Genomic DNA, 23,996 nt, shown 5'->3' on the forward strand with positions numbered 1-23,996 from the left:
AGTGTGGTGCGAGCCCGGAGGCGGGATCAGAAAGCTGCCTCAAGCTGAGCCGGCCAATGAGGGTGGAAGGCTAGTGCCTGGAGCTGCCTCGCAATCGAGCTTCAGCCAACCGGGTTAGGAGCCGCACAAAGGCGGAGCACGTGGGCCAAGCCCAGGACTTCCCGCCCCTACTCCCGGCTGCTGTCCTCCCTGATCCGGTCTGAGGTTCCTGCTCTGTTAACTGCTGCCCTGGGGCCTGGGTTGGAGGAGCCTGCACCATCTGCCTGGCCCACTGCCCACTGAGAGCCTCAGGGCAGAACGCCTCCAAACGACTGTCCTGGGCTGCTCTCTTCTCCGAGCCTGGCCCCGTGCTCCTGCTGCGCTGCAGGGGGACTGAGGCGTGGTTTTGCGCGCCGCCTCCCACCTCCGTGCGGGTCACGACTCAGGGCCCCCAGATTGCTGACGGCTACGGAGCCGACGACGACTAGGACCTCCAGACGCGGAGGACCTGCGTGTGAGTGTGGGGGCGGGGCGCGGGGAGGTCCCCATGCCGCACGTGTGTGACCGATCTGGGCTTAAATGGTGAGCTCCACGCTCCCTGTTAAGTTCCACTCGACAGGTAATCCTGACTCTTGAATCTTCATCTTAATACCTCTCAACTTTGAGACCTTGCGCATGTTAATAGCCAACCTCTCTACGTGTGCACCCAAGACACTGCTGGAGGTGAGGATGATGAGGTCAGGGCTCTTTAGAATCTGGCCATTTGTACCCAACACTGTCTGGGCGCAGGCAGCTGTGTGGAGGGCTGTGTAATTCTGGAAAGAACCAGGGATCTGAGAGTAAGAGGCTTGGCTTCTAAGCCCTTGCTGGGCCCGTTTCCTCACATCTAAGTGAGGAAGACAATAGCTATCTTCAGCAGAGTTTTGAGTAGGGGCAATGTATATAAAAGCCCAGGTACATGGGAAGCACTCAAACGCTAGCCAGTGTGATTAAGATAGTTGTTTGGTCTAGTGCAGTCACCTGATTGCACTATCTTTAAAGACTTAGGGGACCCCCCCCTTTGTGCTTCCACTGGCATCTTGTGCTCCACTTATAAATTCTTATCAGAGCAATCATCACTGCTTTGTGACCACCTGTTTGCTTCTCTCTGTCCCCCAATGGACGTGACCTCCTCCTCCAGACAGTGGGCACTTGGTGTTTGCAGAGTGGATGAATGCCTCAGACTCGGTGGGCAGACTGCTGCATGCAGAGAGGCTTATGTAGACAGGATGCTCCAGTGAGCCCAGCAAGGGCCAGCCAGCCCTCTGAGCTATGGATTCTTGCAAACCTGCTCCTGCCCTCTGGCCGGTGGTCTCCCTTCCCATGAGTGTTCATATCTTGGCCTTCATAAGCAGATACCGCTGCCAGAGCAGCCTCCTGCCCCCTTTTCCAAGCTAAGCACATCAGTCTGTTTAGTAGGGTCCATCTCTCGCCCTTTCTACATTTTCTCCTCAGATCTGTGACTCTTGTCGAATCATGGGGTGGCTCTGATGCTGCCAGTCTCTTGGGAAGAATGGTCTAAATAGCCCTTGGTTTTTCTATTCCAGGCTGAGAAGCAAGAAACTTCAGAAAAAAAAGAGGACAGGAAAAACACACATACAAGCTCATAAAGCTGACAAATTAGTTTAACATGAAAAACACCAGCCAGATCCAACTGACACAAGACCTGGCTCTGTAGGGTGGACAGGGGAGAGAGCACAGCTCTGGGGTCAGAGAACTCACAGGTTTAAATCACTGTCCCTTTCTTAACCTCGGTTTCCTTATTTGAAAAGCAAGAATAATAAAACCTAATTCACAAAACTTTTGGTGATGTCGAGATCCAGTATGTAGTCAACCATATGTTCTGCCCTATATATGAGAAGGGCATACAAAACGCAAAAGAAGAATGGGAGTGCGGAATGCTGTAAAGATATGAGAAGACATGTTTGGTGATTAACACCCCACCTGGGCAGCCCTAAAAAGCACTGTCTTGATTACTCTTGCCTTCTGCTGAAGGGAACCAGGCAGCCCTCAGCTTGGATTCATCACGTTGAATCACTTGTGCAATAGGCAGAGAGGGGAGCTAGAAGGTAGGATCCCAGCTCCTGTCAAGTCTGTAGGTCAAACTCATGTCAATCACAGCTCTCTGCACTCATGGAGAAGACCTGCAGAAAACCTCCTCAGAGCCACTTTAACAGGGGAAATGATTTCAAGTTTCTTTTGATGGGTAATATAGGCAAGAAGAGAGATAATAAGGTGGAATCCATCAGACTAAAGCCAAAGGTAAATTACCTTCTTCACACAGATTAAAATTTTTACAGTGTCAGTGAAACTAGACTTTCCCGCTTTGCTCTCCCCTGGCTAAAGGCTGACGTTTTGCTGTTTCATTTGCACTTGGCCAAACCCACATTTTCTCACTTTGAGGAGGGAGCCATGGAAGGCAGATAAGTGACAAGAGGAAGGATAATCATTTGGTTCAGGTGAAAGTGCAAAGCAGACCCGAACAAGAGGAGGGAATTTGAGAGTGATGATTTCAATGACAAGGAGTAACTGTTCCCTGGTTATATGATTTCAGAGTAACCAGAAAACCAAACAAAATAATCTTAAGACTTAACAAGCTCCTATACCTTATTATTTTTTGTGAGACACAAGGAGGAAGAAGCAGGAGTGTCTAAGATCCAACCATTCAGCTTTTCTCAAAAGTCTCTAGGCAGGAACGCAGCTGGTTCCGATCACAGTGAACTGAAACAGTAACCGGGGCCAAAGGTGCAGAAAGAAAACTTATTTATAATAAAATTTAAAAGCAATGGCTTTTCTTTATAAAAGAAACACATTATGTGACATAAATCAAAACTAATGAAAAAATAATTTTTCCATCTAAGTATATAAAATATAAGAGAAGGTTGCAGTAAATAAGAATGAACATTTTTGATTTATTCAAAGTTTCAATCTAAAACCTCAATGAAATCTACCACCTTTATTACAAGGGGACTGATGGTTCCTGAACAGAAAGAAACAAAGGTCAAGAAAGATGGCACTGGACATTAGAGAGTGACCCAAACTGGCCGAGTATGCAGAAGGTTTGGTCCAATAGATCATGACAGGCTAAAAGCCACATTTTGTTGAGAAAGGATGTCAGAACTGGTTAAAGAGTGTAAACCTCCATAAGAAAATTAAAGATGGCAAACTCGATTCGGACTCTGTTTACTTCAAGTCAATGATGTCTTCATCTGAGGAAGCTGTGAGCTGAAAGGGGCTGCTGCCCCAGACCGGGCTGCCTTCTCTGTCTGCCACAGGGTCCTGGTCAGAGCCTGTTGAGTGGTAACGCCCCTCGGGATTGGCTTCGGAAGTAGAAGGACTTTCCAAGGAGCCGGAAGTAATCCTAGAAGAGAAGAGTCACCGTAAAAGGATCACCACTGAACTGGGCCTATTCTGTCTGGCATTTTCCTGCGCATCTGAGCTCATAAGCCTGTCTTCCCCCATCCCCCATCCATCGTGGGGGAGGGAGGGGAAGTGCAGGAGTCACCCCCCACCCCCACAGAGCTTGGGTTCTCCAGTCAGACAGCCCTACCTCATGGGTTGTTGTGTTAAAAAACAAACGGAGACCAATCTAGAAAATTCCCTGAGCAGACAAAACTAGTTTAGTCATACAAAGTTTAGTTTAGCTTATTTTGCAAGACTAACTTGACCTGGTCATTTCTTGCTTACTCCTCAGGAAATCATAAGCAAAATTTGAACTGTTTCCCAAGGTTGATATGAGGTAACCACTGACCAAGTCCCTACGATTTAAGAAAATTCTAGTATTATAACCAGTCACTGTGAAGAACAGGCAGTCACGGCCTCCTACTATATAAGCTGCCTTATAACCACATACCCTGAGCCTCATTCCACGTTTTGGTGTGAGTGCTTCCAGTTTGCAAGCAGTCTTTTTGCTGTGTGCACAGTAAACTTTTATGAATGACTACTTTGGTGATTCATTGATTTTACTGTCACTTGTAAACTTGTGACAGTTGTGAGTTTTAACGCCAATGCCACACAGGAGGTGTTTGTGAGGCATTATTTATCTTTTTTTTTTAAATAATTTTATTTATTTATTTTCCCCCAAAGCCCCAGTAGATAGTTGTATGTCATAGTTGCATATCCTTCTAGTTGCTGTACTTGGGACGCAGCCTCAGCATGGCCGGAGAAGTGGTGCCTCGGTGAGCGCCCGGGATCCGAACCCGGGCCGCCAGCAGCGAAGCGCGCGCACTTAACGGCTAAGCCATGGGGCCGGCCCTATTTATCTTTCTAAAGTTCAAATCCAGATAATGTCACTCTCTGCCTAAAGGACCCCACCCTGGCTCCCCATGCCTGAGGACAAGGCTGAAACTCCTATCCACAGGCCCTGGCCCTGCTGACCCCTCCAGCCTCCTCCCGGCCCACCCCCGCCCCCTCTATTTTTTCTTGCCCTCGGGACGCTCTCTCTTTTTTTCAAAAAATATTTTTCTCAATAATATCTTTTAATTTTTTTTAGGAAGACTGGCCCCGCACTAACATCTGTTGCCAATCTTCCTGTTTTTCTTTTTTCTCCCCAAAGCCCCGGTACACAGTTGTATATCCTAGTTGTAGGTCCTTCTAGTTCTTCCATGTGGGACGCCGCCTCAGCATGGCTTGATGAGCGGTGAGTAGGTCCACGCCCAGGATCCGAACCGGTGAACCCCAGGTGGCCAAAGCAGAACACACAAACATAACCACTGTGTCAACGGGCCAGCCCTCTCTCTCTCTTTCTCTCTCTCTCTCTCCAGCCTTTGCCCCTGCTGGCCCTGCTGTCAGAGGGGCTGTTTCTCATTCATTCAAACCTTGTCCCAATGCCACTTCCTCAAAGAAGCCTTCCTTGATGCCACCCCTCCTCAAAGTAGACCTATCCACCCCACCCCCATCACTTATCTTCTTTTCAGTTTCCTTACAGCACTTGTTATTATTGGAAATGATTTAATATGCTTATTTGTTTATAGGTTTACTGTCTGTTTCTCCACACTAGAATGTAAAGTCCACGAGGGTAGAGGCCTTGTCACGTAGGAGGGGCTCAATAAGAGTCTGTGGGATTAAAGCATGAGTGCGTGCTGCCCCTCTCTCGCTAGGCCAATGCTCACTTGATTTATGAGGCATGGCTTGGGGTTCCCTGATGTTTGAGACCCTCCCTGCCCCAGGCGTGGGGTGTGTGGAACCCCTCATTCTTCTGCATCACCTGCCACTCTGGAATGCTCTAATTCCTAGGATGTCCTTTTTGGCCTTCCCCACTGGCCTGTGAACCCCCTAAAGGTCATCTCCATATCCCCAACACCCAGCTCAGTGCCAGGTGCTCCAAGAATGTGTGCTGAGTGAATTAATGGAGCCTGGACATGTGTCCCCTTGCTCTCCACACAGGAGCATGCATGATGGTGCTTGAGGGACAGAATCTTAGGGGCTCCACTCACAAATCAGTCGGCTTCAACAAATATTCATTGACATATGATACTGAACTGCCATCCAGAAAGGCTGTACCTGTTTATATTCCCACCACAAGTATTGGAGAGTACCTATTTCCTGTCATTCTCATTGAGCATTTTTGTTTCAAAAAAAATCTCTGTCAATCTGGTGAGCAAAAAAAAAAAAAAGTCCCTTAATGTATTTTGATGAGCACTTGTTGGATTGCTAGTGAGGTTGCCCATTTGTCAGGGCCCTCCCTGGCGGGCTGTGCTCTCTGGAGATCCTCAGAGAAGAGCTGGACGCTGACCCTCAGCTGTGGCTTGTCAAGGGGCCAGCCCATGGTGTCATCAGTCAGCAGAAAGGGCCTCGTGGGCAGTGCTGTGACTTGAAGGGCCACCACCCTGCACGGGGGCCGCTGGGGGCTGCTCCCCCTCTTTACCTGTCGCTGCTCGTTGATCTCACTGTCCCTGGCTTGGGGCCTCCCTGGCTTTCTAACCGCTTCCGTGCTTTCGATTTGGCCTTTGGTGCTCCTTCTGACCTGGGTCCACCTTCATCGGAGAGGCCTGGATCACAGGAGAGAATCAGAGGTCAGAGGGTCGTTACCACAGGGCTGCCCTGGAGACAGAACATGCCTTTTTCTTGGTTGGGTATTGGTGCATTATTGGGCTAGAGTCAGGAAGAAAGATGATAAAATATATATCTTTAAATAATTGGCTTTCTTGTTGGTGGAAGGGTTTTTTTTTTATTATAGAGAATATATGTATTGAAACAAAAAGACTCAGAAGAGTCTTTCTACCACTGGAAACTATAATTTTCCAACTCAGAGGTTCAATTTCTGAAAAGCACAGAGGTTTGTAACAGTGGTTGGCAGATGAAGCTTTCATAGGGAATACTGGGTTAAAAATAGCAATATACATATTTTAGTTTATTTATTTATTTTTGCTGAGGAAGTTCGCCCTGAGCTAACATCTATTGCCAATCTTCCTCTATTTTTGCTTGAGGAAGATTAGCCCAGAGCTAACATCTGTGCAAATCTTCCTCTGTTTTGTACATGGGATGCCACTACAGCATGGCTGATGAGTGGTATAGGTCTGCGCCCAGGATCCGAACCCTCGAACCCAGGCCGCTGAAGTGAAGTGTGCCGAACTTAACCACTACATCCCGGGGCCGGCCCCTGCAATACACATATCGTAAAAGCACAGTGGAAGGGACTACCTTCTAAAGCCAACCGACTTTGCCAAGGTCAGAGCCTGCCTGTCAGGTGGCCAGATCCCCATGTCCAGTCATTCAGGAAACGTTACTGCAGCGCAGGTGTGCTTAGGCCAACTGTCCTCACAGTTTTAGGCCACGCAGATCCCAATTCAAGTTTCAAACCGTTTAACACATCACTTCCATTTTTCCTCATTTTGTTCTCACAATTCTGAACAAAAAGCTCTCTAACAGTCTAGCCTTTCACATTATCACAGTGCTTTATGTTTCTCTGCTCTGGCCGCCTGCCTGTAAATCAAGGGAGAAGGGCATAACCAATATCTTGCATCTGTACCTTCCCTCCAGGCCTGCCCCATGGTCTAGGGGCTGCGAGCTGCGATAACTGAACTGTAACACAAATATGCAAAAACGTGGTGAATTTACACTTCTGGATAGACAAATATAACATGTCATCTGAGAACTGCAGGATGTCAATCCTTCTCGACACTTTTCTAGGAGATCGTACATATTTAGATATTTATATTTTAAAAAATTGTATCAGACTAGACATACTGTATACAAACTGCCTTTTACCCTCTTACCATGGTTTGGAAGCTTTCCACACCAATGCATATAGATCAACACGTCCTTGTTGGTGGGTAAGCTGTACGGTATTCCTTGGTGTGGGTGCACTAAAATTTACTTATAAATTCCTCATTAGAGGGAAGGTTTCTTTTTAACTCATTGTTTTGAGGATGATTAATATCCAAAGATAAAACCAGCTGGTATATTTACAGGGAAAACACAAAAACTGAGAGCCATTACCCAGCAGCTCCCTGCGGGTCCTGCTTGCTATTTCTTTAATCTCCATGCGGGACAGGGACAAGGAATGAGTGACAGGAATGGCAGCGATGCCAACGCCGATGGAAGTGGGCGGGGTGATGACCTTGGAGACTAAGGGCGATTTCAGAGGTCGCTCGATGCTTCTCCCAACAAGGTTTCTGAGTGGAATCTTGTACAGATTTTTTGACTGAATTTCACCTGAAATATGATTAAGAAAAGAACGTCAAAACTTTAAGAAAAGTTCATATTATTTACAAAAGGAAAATTTCTGGTTCCTCAACATAGCATGAAGGAAGATCTTATGTCGGATGCTGATCTCCCAGGTCTCATTAGGAGCAATAGTGAGGGTGCCTGACAGCCTTGTTTCTTAAGGGCATCGTTTTCAAGGGTAAATTGGATAAAGTGCACCCACTTCTGGTTACGCTTGCACAGGAGAAGAGAGTAGACAAGAAAAGCAAACAGCTGCCCTGCTTGGGGAGCTCCGTGCTTGATCGGTACGAGGAGCCATAAAGATGACTGATGTGGTGAGAAGGTGGGAAAAGTGCTGTGTTCAGAGCAAAGTGGTAACCACAGCAAAGGCCTCTGGGATTCAGGGGCAAAGCCAGCTAGAGTGAAAGACTGGGTGTGCTGAGTAATGTGTAGGTTTGATGGCTATATCCTTTTAGCTAGAAAAACCCAGTGTATCGTTAACATCCGTGAAGGAAAAATAACTTTGCTGTGGCAAGTCAAAATCTCTCTAGCCCTCAACTCCCTTCTCCTCATTGAAATAATTGTTTCCATAATGGGATTTTTTTTTCTTTTTTGGTTATCACAAGGTTTCTTAAGAATGCAACTAGGGGCCGGCCCCGTGGCACAAGCGGTTAAGTGCACACGCTCCGCTGCAGCGGCCCAGGGTTCGCTGGTTCAGATCCCCGGCGCGCACCAACGCACTGCTTGTCAAGCCATGCTGTGGCGGCGTCCCAGATTAAGTGGAAGAGGATGGGCACGGATGTTAGCCCAGGGCCAGTCTTCCTCAGCAAAAAAAGAGGAGGATTGGCAGATGTTAGCACAGGGCTGATCTCCTCACCAAAAAAAAAAAAAAAAAGAATGCAACTAATGCATTCAGACTGCAAGTGTTTTTCATGGCTTTAAATAGTGACTTCCTTAGGCAGTACTCATGTGTCGATATTTGACAATGAACTAGAGAAATCAGAATGTATTAAAAACATCTATTAATAAGACAGTAAAAATTGGACTTCACCTTCCCCCAGGGAAGAAGGAAATACTGGAGTCTCTCGGCCCGGGGGTGTCTGAGGAGAGTTGTGGGCACTGGTCCCCTTGGAGCCACCTCCAGACGAGACCTCGTTCACAGCAGCGGTGGCTGTGAAGTAGATATCCGACTGGAAAGAGAGAGACAGCATGACCGAGCTGCTGGTGTTACAGGCCCTGCACCACTGGCCCTCCTGTCATCACTGCGAAGCTTCCACTGTTCCTCACGTGTAGCTGCTACATTCTGGGGGCCTGCAGTGCAGTAACATGCCTGGGAGGGGGCTCCCAGAGGAAAACCCCGCACTTTTGCCTCCTCTATTTGTTGATACACAATAGAAAAGAGTCCATTTCCCACGCACCTTGTGCAAACACAAACACATCACACACCTTCCTCACGGGAATCTCAGGCACGTGGAGTGTTAGAACTGCAAGGATTTGGGGATTCAGTCAGGGCCATTTTACAGACGGGGAAATGGCTCATTCACTCACTGATTGTGCAACGGTCATACTTGTGCACACCCCTAACATGCAGGCTTGGGTGATGACGCAGTGGTGTGCTGGAGCCAGCTCGGATTGACTCACGAGTGCCGATTTTCAGCGATTTTGCAAGTCAGCTGTTAAGCACAGCCATTATTGAATTTAAATAAATTTTATTAAAAACAAAGGTACTAAATATCAAACTTCAACCACTCCTAATTATTTTACTACAGTTACTATTACCTATGCTCTTGAGGTTATTTACATCATGGTATCTGTGAGGTGGAAATACTGGATACTAATGGCTACTGCACATCTCCTCCCAACTCTGTGTTCCATGGCATCACACGGGAAGCTTGACATCAATCATGGTGGGACATTTTACACCACAGAAATTGGCAGATGCTACAAATCAGAGCTTGATTTGTTGTTTTGTTGATTGTCTAGACTTAAAGTGATGGAGAAAATGTTAATAATGCAGATTAAAATTAAAAGTGTGTGGAGTCTTGGGGCTGGCCCCATGGTGTAGTGGTTAAGTCTGGCACACTCTACTTCAGTGGCCTGGGTCCTCGGGTTCAGATCTCGGGCGCAGACCTACACCACTCGTCAGTCCATGCTGTGGAGGGATCCCACATATAAAGTAGGGGAAGATGGGCACAGATGTTAGCTCAGGGCCAATCTTCCTCAAGCAAAAAGAGGAAGACTAGCAACAGATGTTAGCTCAGGGCCAATCTTCCTCACCAAAAAAAAAAATGAAGACTGGCACAGATGTTAGCTCAGGGCTAATCTTCCTTCAAGCAAAAAAAGAGGAAGACTGGCAACAGATGTTAGCTCAGGGCTAATCTTCCTCACCAAAAAAAAAAAAAAAAAAGAGGAAGATTGGTGACACATGTTAGCTCAGGGTGACTCTTCCTCCCAAAAAAAAAAAGTATGTGGAGGCTGTGGAAACTGGAAGAAGTTTTGGTTTAATGATTATGATTTGTATGGGGGTGAGAAATCGTTTAATAGTGGATCACATATCAGATTTAATGACAACAAATTTATTGGAAAGAGAATTAATGGATTGAGATATAACTCCAAACGTAAAATCACAGTTGGGCTGCAACCATAGGCTGGTTACAGATAAAAGAGTTCAGCATTTTAACAAGAGCATTTTGTGAGAGCCAACTGGCTAAGTGGACTTTAAAGTAAAAAGCATTGTATGTTTTATTATTTTTTGTAAATTGTAAGCTATTTTAATTTTTATATCAGTAAAATTTATGATCAACTAATGTATATATATATATGTATGTGTATATATGTACACACACACACACACACACACACCCATTTTCTGGGGAGTTGGTGGGTAAACATTTACCAGCACACCACTGGCACTGTGTTGGGGAATGAGACAGCTCAGTCCTGCTCTCTGTCAGTGTAGTGGGGAGGGCAGACAAATAGTCACCCACCACCAAATGTGAGGCATGTCGGGATGGAGAAGGTGCCATAGGGGAACCAGCCCAGAGTGGCAGGGCCAGGGAAGCCTGCGTGGGGCTGACCCAGGGGAGGGGACTAGAACAAGACCTCCTGTATTATGTGCCAGCAGTAGAAGACACCTTGGCAAGTCATCCTCATTCCTGCATCCCTTGGTTTTGCTCAGCTTCTGTTACCAGACATGGATTCATCAGTTAGCCATAGTTCATGGGATGTGAATTCAAATTGAGGATAGAGAGCGGCAAAGGAAGAAAGCGATATTGCAAGCTCTTTTCTAGACCTGGACTGTCCTTCAGTGCACGGTGACCACTGACCCAGTCTCTGATGGGGTCTTCTCAGCTGAGTGGTCCCCGACTGTCACCAGCACCGAACGACTCTCTTAACAAAACTAAGGAGGGGTGTTTTGAAGCCCAAAGGGGCCACACGTGGAAACCCAAATGATGAGTCTGTTTTCAGCTCTTTCATCCTCCTTTTGGCATTTTGACATACAAGCAGTGTTGTCATCATCAGCCTAACTGGTTGAGAGGGGCTCCCGAAGCCCCGCAGGCAGACACAAAACCCCAGTGCTACTCACCCTGGAGGCCACGAGCTGCAGCTGCGGCACGACTGCTGTGTGGACCAGGTTCCCATTCACCACCAGGCGGATCTCCATGGAGTCGGTGGTGAAGGCCAGGAGGTACGGGAAAGCACAGACTGCAAGGAAACCGGGCTGCCTTGTGGCTGTGGGGGTGCCAGGACTCCCCCACATTCATTCTTACTTCTCCAGAACCTTCCATCTCTCCCATTCCTCTGGCTGCTCCTCTTCTTCCTTCACGGGGCATGTCCCCCAATTCTAAGAGAGCCTGCACTCCTAAGATAGCCTCCCCTTGATTGCCAAGCCCCTGCTTTAAGTAGATGTGCGCTGTCTCCATTTCTCGTTGCCATCTTTCCTCCCGCAGTCCCGCAACCCGATCTTCTGGAGGCTCACTGCTCAGGTCCTACAGGATGGTCCCCCTGATTGTCTAGACTACAGCACGACACACCCGCTCCTTTGGCACATGCCGTTCTGCCTGGAAACCCTGGCCTTTACTCCTTCTTCAGTCCCTGTCGCTCAGTCACTCCTCCTGTCGTGTATGTCTGGGCAGGGGCTGCGTCTTATTCCTCACGGTCCCTCGGTGTCCCTCGGCTTCAGTGGGTGTGTTATTGGTTAAAGGTCGGCCCCTCTTCTTGAAAGCGTTTTTACGACACACTGACTTCCAGGCGCCACAACTGCCCTGGCTGCCCAGTGCTGCCACCTCTGCCTTTTTCACTCGCCATCTCCTGCTCTCTCCCCTCACCGGCCCATCCCCTCTGCATTCTCTCCTTGGTGAACTCACCCACTTGGCTTCACCCTGGTGACTCTACCACACCCAAACCTCTCGCCTTGATCTCCCAAGGGACCTCCAGCATGTGGCTCAGAACCTGAACGCCATTTTCAATCCTTCCTCTCTTTTTTTACCATCTTGTTTAATCTGTCATCGAAGCTGGACCATATGTTTACCTGTCAACAAATACTTGTACTTTGAGGAAAACAGTGCTAACTGGAACATTCTTGGCTCTGATCTGACTGTCACCAGGCAGATGCCAGCTGTGGATCCTGAACCACAGACACGAAGCACCACCACTCACGTCCTGACATTTCAATGGCAAAGTACCCGAGTTTCTATGATTCTAGATTTTCAAGCTTCAAAATATATAAGAATGGCGCTGAATGCATTGTGCTTCTCCCTGAAGTCAGTCAGTGTTAAAGCTGGAGATCTTGCTCTCGAATTTTAGAAAAAGGAAAGCAAGGCCCAGAAATGAAAGGATCCCGAAAGATACTCACATTTAATTGCTTTCAAATGCTCACATGCTCAGAACTGGGAGGAAAAGTGGAAGACAATAGTCCCCAAAGGGAACAAAATGGAAAACAATTAAAGAAGAAAAAGAACACTCTTGAGTATTCACCATCCTCACACAATTTATGGCAATTTAGCAGGAAGCCAGCAAGTTTGCTTACACAGGACTGAACAGTTCAGATGTATCTATGCAGGGGAAGAGCATTATAAGAAAGGTTTTTCTTACCAATCGCATGAGGAGCCTGGTTCCAACAGAACTGGAAGTCTGATGCAGAGGGTTGAACCAAAAAAGAGCCACCATTAAATGGGCAAACCTTTTTATAGATGCAACTGTCTGCAATGAAAGAAAAGCAACTCATTTTTGTTAGAGACGACACTCAGATAACTGTAATTAGATAAAAGAAAAACAGACAACAAGAACAGCATCCTGTCTGCTCATCCTTTGTAAACAGCTGGATGCCAGAGTCTCAGGGTCAGGAGGCAGTCGGAGCCAGAGTAATAGTACCACTATAAGTAATCATGGCTGCCATTTGTGGAGAATTTACTAGGTGCCAGACACTGAGCTTTCAAAACATCCTGTTTAATCTGTACCTTATGAAGTAGACGCTATTATTGTGCTCATTTTACAGATGAGAAAATTGAGGCAAGGAGAGGTGAAGTAGCTTGTCCCAAGTCTCGCAAGTACTATGTCAGGGAGAACACAGGTCTGCTTGACCGCGGAGAGGAAGGGACACTTGGTAGCATCCCTTGGATAGAGGAAGCCCTCCCGCAAAGCAGATCGTGTTCTGAGCCTCACTCAGCGGGACAAGTGCGGTGGCAGCTGTCGACTCCGCCTCCCCCCTACATTTTATTAGGAAAACTTGAAGCCATATGCCAGTAGCACCTTGGTGAACCTGAGCCAGCATTAGAGTAAGGCCTGGTTAATTCAATTCCCCTGTTCCTGGCCCGCTCCGAGCTTTAAACACAAGTCCAGGTGGTTCAGATCCTCTTAGAGTGAGAAAGTCCATGTAGAAACAAAAGTCCCTTTTATTCCAGAAGCCCATTACATTTTAGCCATACAGTTTTATTTTTAAATTATTTTTTAAAACAGCTTTATTGAGATATAATTTATATACCATAAAATCCATCCATTTTAAGTGTATAATTTATAATGAATTTTAGTACAGTCGTGCGCCGCATAACATTGTTTTGGTCAACAACAGACCACATATACGACAGTGGTCCCATAAGATTTGTGCCATATAGCCTGGGTGTGTAGTAGGCTATGCCATCTAGGTTTGTGTAAGTCACTCTATGATGTTCGCAAAACTATGAAATCACCTAACGATGTACTTCTCAGAATGTATCCCTGTTGTTAAGCGATGCATGATTGTATATTTACAGGGTTGTACAACATAATCACAATCTAATTTTATAATATTTTCATCACCCTAAAACAAAACCTCATGCCCATTGAGCAGTCGCTCCCCATCCATAGTGTTAGAATCAGAAGCTATGATGTGGGAAGAACCGTGGTGGCTGGTGGCCATGGCAGCAGGAGGCCAGCTCTTGAAACTCTCGCCCTGTCAAATCCTTTCGGAATGTCCTGCCCCATCGGGGCTTAGGGATTCCTTTGATGTGACCACTGTGCCTTGTAATGCAGTTATCCTATACTGTCTTATAATTGTTTATCTAACAGAGTCAGTTATTAGGAAAAACTAACCAGGTCAGTATTGCTTTGCTACAATGGATCCACGAGGGGAGAAAAAGTATCCTCGCTCTTGGCTAAAGACTTTGCTCCTGGAGAAAACAAATGTTCAGGAAGGACCCTGGATCTCCCATGGATCTCGCATGGTAGGGCCCCTCACCTGCTGTGCCCACTCTGGCCCCTGCCCGTGACTCCGGATGCTCTGGTGCGGCTAATCCTCCCTCCTCCCACTCTGGCCCACCAGCTTTCCCCTCCCCAGGGACGTCCTCAGGCAATGCTCCCCTCTCTCCTGTGCCATCAGTTTCCCTTCTCCATTGGATCTTTCCCAGCACCTTAAAACCTGCTGTTTATTCCATCTTTCAGAAAACAAAATCCTTGATCTCTCTCCCTCTTCTAGCTATGCACCCTTCCTTTCTCTTTTTCCCTTAAAGCAAAATTCCTTGAAAGACTTGTCTGGACGCCCCGTCTCTATTTCCTCTTTCCCATTCTCTCCTGACCTAAGCAATCAGGCCTTTGCCCCAACTGCTGCCCCAAAGACAGCTGCTCTCATCAAGGATTCCCAAAGCCCTTCCCCTTGTAAATCCCAGAGCAGTTCTCAAACCATCTCACTTGGTCTGTCTGGGGCAATGACACGGCGGATGGCTCCCTCCTTAAACACTGCCTTTCAGGACTCCACCCATTTTCTTCTGTCTTTCTGGCCACTCCTCAGTCTACTTTGCTGGTTCCTCCTGTCTCTCTCCCCAATTCCCAGTGGGTAAGCTCTTTAATCTCATGACTCTCATGCTACTGACTCCCAAATGAGTATCTCCAGCCAGCCCTCTCCCCTGAGCTCCCAACTTGAACATCCAGCCGATCGCTCAGTGTCTCCTCTGGGATGTCTAGGAGGCACTGACATGTCCAAACTGAACTCCTCGTCTTGCCCCCCACACTTGCTCTTCTTAGAGGTTTCCACATCTCAGTAAATGGTATTCTCCATTCTTCCATTTGCTCATGCCAGAAACTGCAGAGTCTTCCTTTTCTCTTCCTCTTATATCCCACATTTGATTCGTCAGCAAATTATCTTGGTTCTCATATTTAAAACACATCTAGCATCTGACCACTTCTCAGCTGTCATTCTGGTTCAAGCCATTGTCACCTTTCATCAGATGGGTACAGTTGCCTCTTAACTGGCCTCCCCACCCTTACAGGCTTCAGTTAATTCTCTACATCACAACCAGAGTCATCCTTTTACACCTGAGTCAGATCATGTCACCCCTTTGCTCAAAATCCTCCAGTCACTCACCAGAGTAAAATCCCAAGGCCTTTCATCTGCCAGGCCCTGCCTGAATCTGGTTCTCTTTGCTGATGTCACACCCTCACTCACTCTGTTGTGGCCATAATGGTTATCTTGGGGTCACCTCAAACATACCAGAATGTTCCCTCCTCTAGGTCTTGACACTGGCTGTTGTCTCCCTAGACTACTCTCCCCGGTTATCTTCACATCCTGCTCCTTGACCCCTTCAGGTCTTCTCTCCGCTCATCTTCCAGTGCCCCCTTCCTTTTTCACCTTCTCTAAATGGTGACCTGCTCTCCCCACTCCTGCCAACCCCATCCCCTCCCCCTGCTTTATTTCCCCTTAGCACTTACCATTTAACATACTAGGTATTTTTCTTATTTATCTTATTAATTGTCTACCTGCTCCCTTTAAAATGTACACTCCATGAGTACAGGGATTTGTGTATATTTCATTCACTGCTGAAACCCCCAGGCACATAGGTGCTCAGTAAGTACTTGCTGAATGAATGAACGACTCTTCTTTCCCTGTCCCCACACAGGAAGGACAGAGCAGCATCATGTTTCTAAAGGTCCAGGTCCCTTACACACATCTCCTCCCCACTCCCCTGTCCCACCCCAACTCCTACCAGGGAGAGCAAACTGCTGGTGGGTTTGAGGGGGTTTGGGCTGGAGGAGACCAGAGCTCCCTGAGCACACAGCATCCTGGGTAGGTAGGGGATGGCTGTGTATGTGCCTAGCGGGGTCAGACCCAGCCTCAGCCTGTCTCAGAGTAGAGCTGCCCTCCTGAGCAATAGGTCACACAGGCGTGCATGAGGCAACCCAGACTGCAGTTCAGAGGCCCCCCCCCGCTTTCCACTTGAATAAGCCCCAGGGATTCCAAACGACACCAGAGAAGCAGGGGCTCTCCCTCCCAACAGCTAATATTGATGTTCTCTGCACCTGAGGAGAGGGGGCTCCGATTAGACTTCATTGATTTAGAAGAGTAAGTGAAGCGTGTTTCTTGAACCCCAGAGCTGGGAAGCACGTGCACAATCAATGTGCTGGCGTCCGTGCCTGGCTCTCCCCCACACTGTGAGCTCACTGCAGTCCCTGGCAGTGCCTTCCACTGTTGTGTCTCTAGATCCTAATGCGTGCCTGGCACAGAGAAGGTCGTCCCTTGTGGTTTAAAAGGGCAGCTGAATGGGGGCGCTGAGAGGGGCCGGAGTCTAAGAATGTCACTGTACAGGAAGGAGCTCAGAGTCCATGACCTCCACGCCTTTGGCCTTCCCCATCCAGCCAGTGGAGAACAGGGGACAGATACTATTTCTAACTGTACATCAAATTTCTCTGAGGAAAAGTCCCTTTCTGTATGTAGAAAAGTCTATGGAGGTTAAAAACTGGATTCTGAATTAATACTTTGATAAATCTGGAATAAAAGGAGGAAAAATAAAATCTTGCTGTACCTGGCAATGTGTTATGGGCTTTACATGTGGAATTCTGTTTAATCTTCACGACAGTCGTGAGAAGTAGGTTTTGTATTCTTCTGGAAGTTAAGACTTAGTGAGGTTAAATATGGTCACATTGAGAATCTAGTTCTCCTGTGTGATTATCTCTAAAACATCATCAAGAAACACCGAGTTCACCCTTAGTACTGAATTTTATTATTTGCATTAAAGGTGAATCATTACTGTGTGCTAAGGTCACAGCCAAATTTTCTTTTCTTTCTTTTTTTAGGCAAAGACTGACCCTGGTATTCAAGATAGAGATTAATTACAAGAAAAGAGGAACATCATCAACATATTGGACTACTTATACTTTTTTCCCCTGAAGTTTATCTTGCGAATACATTTTTCTCATATAACATGCAACTGGAAGTTACAACCTCTATTATAAAATATTTTCATCTTCAACATATCTGAGATAAAAATTTCTCTATACAAAACTCTGAGTTTATAAAAGTTATCTTTTACTTTGTTTTTTTGTAATAGAAAGGAACTGACATAAATGATAAAAATCAGCTTCAAATTTGGGGGGAAACAAAATCTTTCTACAGCACTTTGTTGGAAAGGGCCTTTATTGTACCGGTGTCTGTGATCAAGAAAAGAACATGGAATAAAACAAGCCAATGAATGTGCTCTGTGTGTAGGGGGGAATGTGTTAGAGAAGTGACCTGGGTAACTGGGGAAAACCAGCTGGTTCTCCTTGGGTTGTTCGCCAGGTACCTGCCAACCTGCTGGGAGAAAGAGGGAGGTGGAAACGAGAGCCAGATTCCTGACCCAAAGAAGATAGTTTGGGGAAGACTGAGGCGGGTCTGAGAGCCTCTGGGATTGCCAAGGCCTTGACCCACATGGGATCTAAAGACTCAGAGATTACCTTCTGCTGACCTGGTGGGTCTCTGAAAACAGACACACACTGTTCCCCTCCTGAAATGAAACCAGAGCCTAAGCCAGGAGATGATCAAAGCCAGGAGAAATGAACTCCCACGGGGCTCCATGGGACGAAGAGGCCACTGGAACCACACCTGCCTAGCAGTGGACCACTCTGGTCCCCAGGAATGCTGGCTGCTGGAGTCACTAAGCTTCAAATTTGGTAAAGAGAGGATATCATTCACATTTGTCTCCATGCTCCCTTTTCATTTTGGGATTCATTCTCATTCTAAAAACCTGTTCTATCTTTCTATTCTTAACTTCTCTCCCACCTAAAATCCCCCCATCCTTTCAAGCAGTTAAAAGAAAAAAACTACGTAAGTTTTTAAAGCATTCTGCCACAAGTTTTTCTCATATATTTTTCAATAAAGTAAAAAGATCACACTTTAAAGAGATAAACAACTTACAGAAGTGACTTCAAACGTGTGACCCCTACCCCTCTTGTCTCGTAAACCTGGGACAGAGGGCAGCAGCAGCAGCGGCCTGGCCACTGAGCAAGGGCATCTAGGATCCCACGCTGGAGCGTGGGCAGCGTGGCCCTTCTCCTCAAGTGGGCTGTTAAAGACCCGCTGTTTTGAGGAGGGTTTAGACAGACCTTGTGGATAAAATACCCCAAAAGAGCAGTTTATTGTTGAAGAGGTTCTTTCTTGTGACTACGTTCTCCTAACTTATTCCTCATAAATCTTGCATATTGAAAGATGTTTACCAAATTTCTCTACTGATAAATAGCTTTCCCATAATTATTAAACAAAGATTAGTCAAAATATCTGACCCATGTAATAGAACCAGCATCACCACTCTAAATATAAAATTCTAAGCTGAAAAAATATGTTTTATTGTTTTAGTTAGACTGGGCAGCCTTATCCAAGAAAATATCTTACTACTTTTAGCCTTAAAAAGATCCTTTTTATTGAGGTATAATGTTAGGTTTCGAAATGCTGAAAGTCCTTCTAAGACACTATTTGGTACCTTCGGTTTGCCTGAAACCTCCCTGCCACCTGCCCCAAACTAACCCCACTGAGGCCGGATACACCAGGTTAGGCTGATTGCATTAACACCTGAGAAATCGCAAAAAAGTAGAATAGTAACCGTAGTAAAAACTTGGGGTGCTGCAGCCAAAAAGGCTGCCAGTGTGAACCCTGGCTCTGCCACTTTGTAGCTGCATGATCTCGAGGAAGGCAGTTCACCCCTCCAGTCCTCAGTTGCCTCATCTCTAAACTACAGACAGTCACGGGACCTGAGAATTAGAGAGACAATGACTCGAGCAGACTGAGCACAGCACACAGCACACTAAGGGCTCCCTCCACGGAGGGGCCACATCCCAGAGAAGGCACCACAGGCAGCGGCTGCTGCACCATCTCCCCAGCAGGTCTGGGGGGTACTGGGAGGTCCAGGTAGGAATGCAAATTTTAGATGCACCCTGGATGCAATCAGGACATGAACGATATAGCAGGTCAATCTAAGGTTAACTCACTTTGAATTACCCAGAAAAAGAACAGTCAATTTTAGCAAAGAAAGATACAAACACAGCCTTCACTTACAGTTGTAACACAAGAGCAGACCAGCTTCTCCGTCTTCGTACACATCAATAGCTGCAACAAAATTAACCTGCAATGAGAATGGGCAACGGTCGTGGGCAGGCTGGACACTGACGCTATTCAAAGACTTTCTCAAGTTACGAGTGTCTGGCAGTGGCCCTCGGCTCAGGTGCTGTGGGCTCATTCCCACCTCACCAGCAACCGTAGCGCCACACAGGCGGCCAGGGTACCGTCACGGTAGGTGTGACAGAGAGAAACGTCTCTTCTTTCTCCACTGGGATTTTCTCACTGTCCTTCCATACCCTTTGAGAAGCTCTGTAGGTGGGCATCTCCTCTCTATCATGACTCATATATGTACTTCGGTTCACAAAGCTTTTTTATGTGGGTTATTCATTTCATTCCCACATCAACCCCGGAAATTAGATGGTATTATTCCCGTTTTACAGATGAGGAAAGTGAGGCTCAGAGAGGTGAAGTCACTCTAGGCCCTCAGCTAGTAAGTGCCACAGGCAAGATCTGCACTGGGTCTCTGGTTCTTTTCCTAGTTACCCCTCTCACACTTCAGCCAGGCTTCCTCTTGCCTCAAACACGGAGGGTCTTTGAATCTTAAGATCCTCGTGTCTTCGCTTCTCTTCCCTCTCTCTCCTTCATTTCAAGGGAGGCAGCAGGATGCAATGGAAAGGGTGTCAGAAGACCTAGTTCTGTGATCTGGGCAAACTCCTCTCTCGGGGCCTCGGTTTCTGCATTTGAGAAGAGGGTGCTCCACCTGATGACGTCCTTGGTCCCTCCTGAGTTTCAAGGCTCCGACCCTCTAAAAATCTTCTGTTTCTTTCACTTCCTCATTTGTGTTCTCAACCCTTATAGTCTGGCCCCCATACTATCAGGGAAACTGCCCTCTCGAGCTCAACCAAGATTTCCTTCTCCCCAAAACTGAAGGCTTTTGGCCACTGCTCATCCCTTTGTCCAGTTCTCCACGGCCTCTGACATATGACGTCTCCTCCCTCCGGCCCTCTCTCCCACTTCGGCTTATTCTTCCATTTGGGGGCTCTTCTCTCATTTAGAAAAATACCCACCTTCATCGCTTCAAATTTTACTCTACGCTCAAAATCTCTAAATCTACAACCTCAGGCACACATTCTCCTAGAGCTCCAGCCATATTTGTGACTTTTGTTCTGTCAAATGTAATAGATTCCATATCCAAGAAACGCAGGAGGCAGTGTGGGGGAGCAGATGGGAGCACGGACTCTGGTCAGACAGATCTGAGCTAAAATCCTGCCAATACCATTTACTGCCTCTGTGGTTTTTGGCAAATGGCTTAATCTTTGGCCTCGGGTCTTCATCCATGAACTGGTATAATGACAATACTTACTTTGCTGGATTGTAATGAGAATTCCATGAGACAAGGCAAAGGGCTTCACATAGGGCCTGACACAAAATGGCTATTATCTTTCTCTTACACATGACTAATTTCCTTCTAAACCTGCTCCTTTTTGTTAGCAGAACTATCCCCAAAGTCCCCCCCCAAGTCCAGCAGCAGCCTCTTCTGTGTCTCTCTGGTGTCTATGTGTGCCACTGCTGCTGCCCCAGCGAGGTCCCACCTCCCCAGGCAGGAGCGCGTGTTGTCTCTCGCCCCTTCCAGTCTCTGCACTGCCCAGGAACAGGGGCTCCTCCCACAGGTCTTCCGCCAAGCCAGCCCTCCTCTCACTGCTGTCACCAAAACGCAGCCTTCTCCTCTGTATAGTCTCACTGCTGTGCTGAACCCCCACAGGCCACCCTCAGCCAGGGCCTCTGCCATGGCTCTGGCAGTCCCTCCAATGGAACCCCTACCCCTGTCCGCCCATCATTACCGGGCACTGTCCTAGGTGCCATTACATATGCAGAAATGAATACGGCAGGGTCTCACACCTCAAGAAAAAAATCAGAAAAGCATACCAATACATAAAACAAGGTATAATGGGGTAAATGCCGCAACCAAGAGTAGTGGGAGCTTTGTAGGGGTGAGAGACAGTCAGGCCCAGATGTCAAGTGAGCTGACTTGGGATGAGAAAGCCTTGGGGGTCAAACCCCAAATAATTCCTTCACTGTTATATATGATACCTGTCTGTTTTAACGATCTGTATGGCATGTATCGCTGTCTAGTGTTCACCTCTTTGTCTTTTGTTTTTTTTTTTTTGTGAGGAAGATCAGCCCTGAGCTAACATCCATTGCCAATCCTCCTCTTTATTTTTTTTCTCCCCAAAGCCCCAGTAGATAGTTGTATGTCATAGCTGCACATCCTTCTAGTTGCTGTATGTGGGACACGTCCTCAGCATGGCCGGACAAGCGGTGCGTCAGTGCGCGCCCGGGATCCGAACCCGGGCCACCAGTAGCAGAGCGCGCGCACTTAACCGCTAAGCCACAGAGCCAGCCCAAGTGTTCACCTCTTTGTTTGTTTACTGGAGCTCTCCTCCCACTAGAATGTAAGCTTCATAAAGCAGATGCTGTGCTGTGCTGTTCGTGGTTATATCCTCAGCATCTAGGACAGGGCCGGGTAGTGGCAGGAGCAGAATAAACACTTACTGACTGCAGAGTGAATAAATGAAATCCTACCTCTGTCACTTTAGAGGTATATCTACTTAGGCCAGTTGTTTAACCTCTCAGAACCTCAGTTTCTTCATTTGTAAATGCAGATAATAAGAGCATGTAGTCCTACGGGGGCTGAGGATGCTGTGAGGTCGCTTACATAAGCCCCTAGCACAGGGCCTGGGACTTGGTAAACGCTCACTAAATGTCAGCTGGTGGCATTATTTACCTGTGCAACCAGCACCAGTGGATGTATTACATGAAGGAACAGCCCTTGAGCCCCCTCAGACCTCTGAAGGGATCCTCCCTGGCCCCACAGCTTTGACTTAGAATCACCTCCTCCTCAGGTGTCCCAGGACTTGTCAGTTTGATGACACTTAGCTCAGCCAGAGGCTTTAAGCCGCAGTGGGCATGTACAGTGTCTGCTCTGCCAGACCGTGAACTTCCTGAGGGGAGGGGCTGAGTGCTGTCAGCTTTGTAGCCTGGACCCGCTCTCCCCATCATGCTTTGTGACGTGGCTGTGGCTGCCACAGCATGCTGGGTTGAAGGGCACGGCCTTCAGAGTCAGACAGCCGGGGTTCAACTCCTGCCTCTGCTACTTACTAGCTGTGTAGTTTTGGGTAAATAAGTGACTTCTTTTTGAGCCTCAGTTTCCTTTTCTGCAAAAATGGGGAAGTGAACAGCACTTTCCCCACAGATTGTTGGGAAGATTTCGTGAGATGATGCTTACAAAGTGCTCTGGCACGGGGGCCCGGTACCTAGACGTGGTCACTCAGTGGTGGCTGTGTATATTATAATTACGGGAGGGTCAACTGCGGGAGGAAGGGTGGAAGCGGACAGCTTTTAGTTTAGAGGTTCGGCCTGTGCGTGTTTGGGGGTGGGAGGGGCAGGCAGCAGGGACAGGAGCAGAGGAAGTTCAGGCAGCCTCTCAGACCACGGTCTGTGCACGGAATCTGAGCCTGTGCACGAGATTCAGCCCGTGGGGCAGGCGATGGGGGAGCTCCAGCCAGAGGGCCGGGATTCAGGGACAGAGACCACAGCTGGGACTTGACCACTTCCTCCTTGGGCACTCCATAGCGTTTTGTTCAGACTTTTATTAACACTTAGTAGGGTGAGACCCATTTCAGGCTTCGATGCATACGTTGGTCTCCTCCCTGGGCGAGGAGCCTGACAGGAGTCAGTCTCGGCAGCGCTGTTTCTTGCCCGGGTGAGGACATGAGAATCAACTAGAGAGCTTTTAAAAAATGCATATTCTGGGGCCAGCCCCGTGGCTCAGCGGTTAAGTGCACGCGCTCCGCTACTGGCAGCCCGGGTTCAGATCCAGGCGTGCACCAATGCACCGCTTGTCCAGCCATGCTGAGGCCGCGTCCCACATACAGCAACTAGAGGGATGTACAGCTATGACATACAACTATCTACTGGGGCTTTAGGGAGAAAAGGGGAAAAAAAGGGAGGATGACTGGCAATGGATGTTAGCTCAGGGCCAGTCTTCCTCACCAAAAAAAAAAAAAAATGTGTATTCTGGGTTCTTGCTCCTAGAGATCCTGATATAGTAGGTCTAGGGTAGGACACAGGCATTGGCTTTTTAATTTTTAGTTATTAAAAATAAGTAGTTCATTTTATCGGCATTTTAAAATGCTAAAAGTAACATAGGGTGGTTGTAAAAACTCAAAACCCAGACTTGTGACAAGTGAAGTCTGCACCCCACCTTCTGCAGCCTCAGCTGAAAGAAGCGGCCACTGTTAAGTCAGTGGCCAGCCTTGCCATGTGATTCCAAGGTGAGCTCTCAACTGAGACCCACTGGTTCTGGGCAGACGGTCAAGATGGGGACTTGGGCCCAGTGAACAAGCCAGAGACCCAGACCCCATTACCAGGTCTGCGGTTCCTTCCGGAGGAGACTTTTGTTTTGGGAACGAGCCAGAGCTGGCTGCTAGAGCTGGGGCAGTAGGTCACAGTAGGCCTGTCGGTAAAACGAACTTGATGGTGACTTTCAGAA

General features: G+C 47.4%; 1 protein-coding gene and 1 long non-coding RNA gene across 2 annotated transcripts in view; one reads left to right on the forward strand and one right to left on the reverse strand.

Moving 5' to 3' along the window:
* The first annotated feature begins 46 nt into the window (after window positions 1–46).
* LOC147913193 (uncharacterized) lies at window positions 47–17,608 on the forward strand. The gene is made up of 2 exons (XR_015548914.1): window positions 47–493; window positions 17,209–17,608. It is a non-coding gene; the product is annotated as an uncharacterized LOC147913193 (long non-coding RNA).
* The window catches only part of GARNL3 (GTPase activating Rap/RanGAP domain like 3), a 152,347-nt gene continuing 131,061 nt past the window's right edge, over window positions 2,711–23,996 (reverse strand). The window contains exons 24-30 of the mRNA XM_087419035.1: window positions 19,442–19,508; window positions 12,760–12,867; window positions 11,252–11,370; window positions 8,717–8,855; window positions 7,459–7,674; window positions 5,885–6,008; window positions 2,711–3,379 (exon numbers count right to left, since the gene is read on the reverse strand). Of these exons, the coding sequence (XP_087275161.1) occupies window positions 3,202–3,379; window positions 5,885–6,008; window positions 7,459–7,674; window positions 8,717–8,855; window positions 11,252–11,370; window positions 12,760–12,867; window positions 19,442–19,508 (951 nt within the window). The 3' untranslated portion in view covers window positions 2,711–3,201. The remainder of the gene's footprint in view (window positions 3,380–5,884; window positions 6,009–7,458; window positions 7,675–8,716; window positions 8,856–11,251; window positions 11,371–12,759; window positions 12,868–19,441; window positions 19,509–23,996) is intronic.

This window comes from Ceratotherium simum, chromosome 29 (assembly GCF_057802395.1).
Source record: "Ceratotherium simum simum isolate JZ-2026a chromosome 29, ASM5780239v1, whole genome shotgun sequence".
Taxonomy (NCBI): Eukaryota; Metazoa; Chordata; class Mammalia; order Perissodactyla; family Rhinocerotidae; genus Ceratotherium; species Ceratotherium simum.